Genomic DNA, 7,037 nt, shown 5'->3' with positions numbered 1-7,037 from the left:
CCAGGTCACGCTGATGCAGGACGTGGGTTTCCATGGTCTTGGGTAACTCCGCCCCTGTGGCTTTTCAGGATACAGCTTCCCTCCTGGCTGCTTTCACAGGCTGGCATTGAGTGGCTGCAGCTTTTCCGGGCACACGGTGCAAACTGCCAGTGAATCTACCATTCTGGGGTCTGGAGGGCAGTGGCCCTCTTCTCATAGCTCCACTAGGCAGTTCCCCAGTAGGGACTCTGTGTGAGGGCTTCAACCCCACATTGCCCTTCTGCACTGCCCTAGCAGAGGTTATCCATGAGGACCCTGCCTCTGCAACAACGTCTGCCTGGGCATCCAGTTGTTTCCATACATCTTCTGAAATCTACGCAGAGGTTCCCAAACCTCAATTCTTAACTTCTGCACACTCGCAGGATCAACACCACATGGAAGCTGCCAAAGCTTGGGGCTTCCACACACTGAAGCAATAGCCCCTGTACCTTAGCCCCTTTTAGTCACAGCTGGAGCGTCTGGGAGACAGGGCACCAAGTCCCTAGACTGCACAGAGCAGAGGGACCCTGGGTCAGGCCCACGAAGCCATTTTTTCCTCCTAAACCTCTGGGACTGTAATGGGAGAGGCTGCTGCAAAGGTCTGTCACGTGCCCTGGAGACATTTTTCCCATTGTCTTGTCCGTAACATTTGGCTCCTCATTACTCATGCAAATTTCTGCAGCCGGCTTGAATTTCTCCTCAGCTCAGAAAATGGGATTTTCTTTTCTATCGCATTGCCAGGCTGCAAATTTTCCAAACTTTTCTGCTCTGTTTCCCTTTTAAAACTGATTGCCTTTAACAGCACCCAAGTCACCTCTTGAATGCTTTTCTGCTTTGAAATTTTTTCCACCAGATACCCTAAATCATCTCTCTCAAGTTCAAAGTTCCACAAATCTCTAGACCAGGGGCAAAATGTTGCCAGTCTCTTTGCTAAAATGTAACAAGAGTCACCTTTGCTTCAGTTCTTAACAAGTTCCTCATCTCTATCTGAGACCACCTCTGCCTGGATTTCATTGTCAATATCATTATAAGCATTTTAGTTAAAGCCATTCAACAAATCTTTAGGAAGGGTCACAGCCATTCAGCAAGTCTCTAGGAAGTTCCAAACTTTCCCACATTTTCTTGTCTTCTTCTGAGCCCTCCAAACTGTTCCAACCTCTGTCTGTTACCCAGTTCTAAAGTCACTTCCACATTTTCAGTTATCTTTCAGCAGTGCCCCACTCTTCTGGTACCAATTTACTGTATTAGTCCATTTTCACGCTGCTGATAAAGACATACCCAAGACTGGACAATTTACAAAAGAAAAAGGTTTAATTGGACTTACAGTTCCATGGTTCCATGTGGCTGGGGAAGGCTCCCAATCATGGAGAAAGACAAAAGGAGCAAATTATGTCTTACGTGGATGGTGGCAGGCAAAGAGAGAGAGCGCTTGTGCGGGGAAACTCCTGTTATTAAAGCCATCAGATCTCATGAGACTCATTCGCTAATCATGAGAACAGTGCAGGAAAGACCCACCCCCATAATTCAATCACCTCCCACTGGGTTCCTCGCATGACACCTGGGAGTTGTAGGAGTTACAATTCAAGATGAGATTTAAGTGGGGACACAGCCAAACCATATTAGGAAGAGGTGTCAGTCACTAGGAGGACTTAAGAGCTGGGGTTGCTGTTGTGAATCTCCAGGCAGTTAAGGGAACAGACCTGGTAAGTCAAATGAAAACCAAAATTTAAAACAAAGCTTTTCCTGAGCACCAGAAACCAGCAATATAAGCACCTTCCACTGAGATCATTCCCTGTGCTACCGAAACAGAGCCTCCTCAGAGGCCAGCAGGATTACAGACTACAAAACCTCATTTCCTGGTCCTATCAAAACACTTGAATGCTGGGTCAGAGGGAAAGGTCTGTCCTACAGAAAATAATATAAAAGGAAATTGTTTACTGTAAATGGAGAAAACATGTATATTAATACAGTATATCAAAGCTTAGGATGACAAAATGTTTTAAATTCTGAAAATGTAAGAGCCATGAAAGCTGCTGTATTTGGCCTGCAGATTTAGGGTGATAAGAAGATTAATAAAAACATTTCTTAACTTTTCAAGCTCGATTTTCTTTTTTTATTTGAAAGGTCATTTCTAACAGCCAATCTTCTGAAATCAAACTGTCTACAATTTCACTTTATGCCCTTGATGAAAAGGGGCAGATTCAGTGTGAACGTGAATTACCTAGAGGCACTAGGGAGGAACATGTATTTTTCTCCATAGGGGGAGACCCTGGCCAGTGTTTTCTATTTTAAAACCATTCTTCTAGTGCCAGGAGAGATGTACACTTTTTTCTAGTTCTATGAGAGAAATATTTGCCCTAAAGTATCCACAGAAAACTCCTGGTGTAAAATGGTTATCTTTCCCCGGTTATCCGCATGTGCCACCTGGTCTCAGGCCCCTGGGAAGCTGGCCAGGGCTGAAGCATTGTGTGGCAGAGGGTCCATGGTCACACGGTGTGCAGGTGCTGCTCATGGGAACTGGAGGAGGACCACATGAGGCAGGAGAAAAATAGTTTCCTAGGGGACTGTTTGGCTAATAATATCTGTGAAAAACTTTAAACTTTGGGAGCTAACAGTAGACATTTTATCACTATAATGATGTTCTCAATAAAAACCTTTAGACACAAATGAGCCCAGCATATCTGGTTAGACAAGAGATTCTCACCTTGAGCTGGCATTGGGGAGAATAAAAGTAGGAAGAAGCTTGGCAACAGAACTCGAAATCTACATTAGAAGTGGAAGGATTTGGAAGTGATTTTGAAATACTTCACAGGCAGCAGTCTTCATTACCAGTTGGGCTTTGCTAGTGATTGTGCTGTGATTTCTAGACTGTTAGGAAGGCCAGTGCAACTGAATTCATTGAGTCCTTTGGCCATGGGCCTGAGTCATTCCTCTTGCTGCTGTGCTGTGATAAAAGGAAGAACAGACACATTGGAGATAGAAGCTTAGACCTGTTCCTGGAGAGCTATTCTGGACCAGGGAATAAGGAGTCGGCTTTTCGATCTCACCTGCAGTTCCCTTGTGAACCCAGGGTGAAAATAGGTATGAAATGCAGAGATCTTTATGCTGTTACCTGGTGCTGAAAATAGGATGAAATACTTTTTAATGACCAAAGCCATGTCAAAATGGATAGTTGTCTTTGTTAGTCCTTTTGTGTTTCTTTTGGTGCTGATAGTTTTTTTTTTTCAGTATTTGTGTAATTTAAATTATCTTTGCAGAAACCTGCTCCACCAAAACCTGAACCCAAACCAAGAAAAACATCTGCTAAGGTAAGAAGTGCTGTTTCCCACTTTTGGCTTTTTAAACAATGAATAAATTATAATTCCCTACCTCAGAATCATTCAAAGAAAGGCCGTATTTAATGATCCAAACTAAAACCATTACCACTGTTACGGGCTTGCTTAAAGGCATAAAGCACAGTTTTCTGCGTTAATAGGAGTGTGTTTTCCATTTGGTCAGTGAGGCACAGGAAGTCAGAGATGTTGCTCTGAGAAGCCTCATGTCCGAAGGGGGTTTGGCAGCAGCCTCGTGAACATGTGGTTCATGTGGCACACAGCAGGGATGAGTTTGGGCCCTGGCAGCACTGCCCCACTATGGGAGGAATTTGGGAAGGGGCTTCTGACTTCATCTAACTGGATTTCGCAGGCCAGTCTGAGGTCTAATAATAATAATATAATAATGCCAGCAGGTAATATTAGCATTTATAAGGCCCTTATAGTATGGCAGATAAGGTTGATTGCTTTACTCATATGACCCTCACATCAACTCTGTTGAAGTAGATACAAATATCCTGTTTTGCAGATGAGGAAACTGAAGTACAGAATTCTTAGGGAACTTACCCAAAATGGCTTTTCTGCACTCTGCCCTTTGGTATTGTCCCATGTGAATTGTTTAAAACTTATGTGTATAGTGGCATGAGTAGGTGATTTCAGAAACAGAACTCACTTTTGTTGTTTGGTCTTAAAATTAGGAACTTTTCTTCATCTGGGCTTCATTTCCCTGCACCTTCCCAGCTTTCTAGTCATGCAAGCCACATGTCTCCACGTGAGGGGTTCATTGGAAAGCAGCCACAGAGCCACCCCCTGGCTGGGTTCTTCCCCAGCTCTGCTTCCTCCTTCCCCAAGTCCTGCTGCTGCTCTCTCCGTGGCAGAACCACTTCTCCCCTTACTGGAGGGGAGGTCCACTGAACAAATCCAGGAGAGGAATCATTGTGTTTTCCACAGAAGAGAAAGTACACTGGACTTTCTGTGCAACCTGTTACTACATTTTCACAGAGACTCATATTTGTGCAGTGTAACTCAGTTGAAACCCAGCAAAATTAGGCTCCCGTGTCTCCATAAAGGCCACCATGATGGTAACGGTTGTACTTCACCTTGTGTTTGGACAGAGGCTGATTGATTTTAGCCATCATCACACCATGTCTAACATTCTCTTTCACTGTGCTTTGATCCTCTGTTAGAAAGAACCTGGAGCAAAGATTAGCAGAGGTGCTAAAGGGAAGAAGGAGGAAAAGCAGGAAGCTGGAAAGGAAGGTACTGCACCATCTGAAAATGGTGAAACTAAAGCTGAAGAGGTACTTTCCATAAATACCTCCCACTGATTGAATCAGTGTCTTTAAAGAAATTTCTCAATCCTTCAGCCGGTGATAGCACGTTCTTAATGTCTCTTTTTATTGCCTGTAATGTTATTGCAGATCCACATCTCTCGCTCAACTGTTAATGTCTCAACCTCCAGAGGCACCCCACCCAGCACACTGTCAGTAAAGGGGCAGATTGAAACAGTGAGAGTTAAGGGTACAGTAGAAAATTCTGCATGTTTGCAGTGACTAGAATCAGATAGTAGTGTGGTGGTTTTTTTTTTTTTTAATCATTATGAAGAGTGGGAGCTTGCAGGTAAGGCTTCTGTGGTTGTTTGAGAAGCAGAAAGCAATAAATGAAACAAAGTGTTTGTGTAATATATTCCTGCCTTGTCTTCTTCACTTAGAGTTGAAACAGGTTTTGCAGTAAAGCTGGAAAAAAAAAAAAGAAAACAAATGTTCAAAACTGTGTGTGTTGGTGGGTGGAATTTCCTTTGCTTATAGTAGTTTCAGTAGTAACTATATTTTTTTTTTCCTTTCTTTTTCACAGGCACAGAAAACTGAATCTGTAGATAACGAGGGAGAATGAATTGTCATGAAAAATTGGGGTTGATTTTATGTATCTCTTGGGACAACTTTTAAAAGCTATTTTTACCAAGTATTTTGTAAATGCTAATTTTTTAGGACTCTACTAGTTGGCATACGAAAATATATAAGGATGGACATTTTATCGTCTCATAGTCATGCTTTTTGGAAATTTACATCATCCTCAAGTAAAATAAATATCAGTTAAATATTGGAAGCTGTGTGTAAGATTGATTCAGCATTCCATGCACTTGCTTTAAAATTTAGTCCTGTGCATACTGTGGTGTTTTTACTGTGCATATTTGAATTTTTCATGCAGTTTTTCTAGAGCAATAATCAGTGGTGCTTTTGTACCTAGGTTTTATGTGATTTTAATGAAACATGGATAGTTGTGGCCACCTGCTGACTATTTGTGGTTTAAAATAAAAGGTTTACTTGTCTGCAGAATACCTGACTCTTAGTATCTTTACTGCATTTTGGGAGTGTTTCATTTTATTGTTGCAGAAGATATAAAGAATTTTGATAGACCTTGCCATAGCGGTATCTCCAATAAGTCAAATAAAATTGTTTCTTAATTTTCTGGCCTTTAACATTGTTACTATTTTAATAAAATCACCTATGAATGCTAATGTAGAAGAATTACATCTAATTCACTTTATACCAGAAGTGGCCAGCAATGATTACTGTATAATAAAACTTCATAAAGCACTAATTTTTTAAAATCCTTATAAATAGGATATAGTGCTGCTAAATCAAAGCTAGTTAAAAAAAAAAAAAAACACCATAAACTAAGGCTCAACTTTGAAAATCTCCCACTTTCGAAATGATAAATACTAGTCACATTTGTACAAAATCCTTCGCATTCAGTTGAGAACTTCACAGCTTTGAAAGTGCTTTACCCAACATGAGCATGTTTCAGCCTTGCATCAGTTTGAGAATGGAGTTGGCATGGGTATTATTAGAGCTCCTTTCTAGGATAAGAAATAGGGATGTGGAGTGTATTTGACTTACTGGAAGGAGAAAATCCAGGCTGGAGTCTTGAATTTTAAACAGTGTCTTTATGTCTATGAAAGGACATAGCAGTGCCAGGAACAGAGGAGTTATTTTATACATGTAATTTTTTGTTGTTGTTTGCAACCTGAGAAGTTTGGTAACTGCATAAGCACTCCAGGAAAGCTGAATTCTGGGCATCCGTCTTAAATGAAGACTTGAATCTTTTAAGATGGCAGGTAGTGCCTGTGCTGCTCAGGGACTCCTGCAAAGAAGCTGTTGTTCCTTTGGGCCTTAGACGCTTTTATATTGTGCTTATGAACAAAAACAAAGTTCCTCCTCCAGATTGTATTTTGGGCCTAAGAACTTAAACTTGCCTCATCGTCCCAAGTCTGTCATTAGTTGACTGCATATATCAACCATGTTATATACAGAATAATCTTGTTCATAGTTTACTTGGCTTCTGAGTATGAAACATACTTTAATTCATGAGTTTTGGACATGCTAAAAACTGCTTTACCTCGAAGAAAAATATCTAGTATCCAATGAACTCTTCACAAAAATATTTTCAGTATACAGTTAGTACTCAGTTGAAGTATATTGCTGGCTAGTTTCCATTCCAGAAGTGAACCATAAATTCCCTAGGTTTACTTTTTAAAAAATTATATAAGTGATACCAGTGATTTTTTTAAAAGAAGACCAAATACTACAATAATACATAAAGCAAAAAGTCAAAATCTTTTTTCCTCCCATTCCTACATCCCAGAGATAATCACTGCACACTATTTTCTCTATTTTCTCTTTCTCATGTGTGTGTATGTGTGTGTGT

The 7,037-nt window shown here is 40.9% G+C and overlaps 1 protein-coding gene across 4 annotated transcripts in view; it reads left to right on the top strand.

The window, feature by feature from the left end:
* Positions 1–5,665, top strand: part of HMGN3 (high mobility group nucleosomal binding domain 3) — a 30,266-nt gene extending 24,601 nt beyond the window's left edge. The window contains exons 4-7 of one of the 4 annotated variants that reach the window (XM_019029857.4): positions 3,276–3,326; positions 4,517–4,630; positions 4,751–4,850; positions 5,184–5,665. In XM_019029857.4, coding sequence (XP_018885402.1) covers positions 3,276–3,326; positions 4,517–4,630; positions 4,751–4,850; positions 5,184–5,197 — 279 coding nt within the window. In that variant the 3' untranslated portion in view covers positions 5,198–5,665. Of the gene's footprint in view, positions 1–3,275; positions 3,327–4,516; positions 4,631–4,750; positions 5,092–5,183 lie in introns of those variants that run through there. The other 3 variants (XM_004044318.5, XM_019029858.4, XM_019029856.4) reach the window with 3 other exon arrangements.
* The last annotated feature ends 1,372 nt before the right edge of the window (positions 5,666–7,037 follow it).

The sequence above is a fragment of the Gorilla gorilla genome, chromosome 5, assembly GCF_029281585.2.
Source record: "Gorilla gorilla gorilla isolate KB3781 chromosome 5, NHGRI_mGorGor1-v2.1_pri, whole genome shotgun sequence".
NCBI lineage: Eukaryota > Metazoa > Chordata > Mammalia > Primates > Hominidae > Gorilla > Gorilla gorilla.
This window is presented reverse-complemented; position numbering and strand designations above follow the sequence as displayed.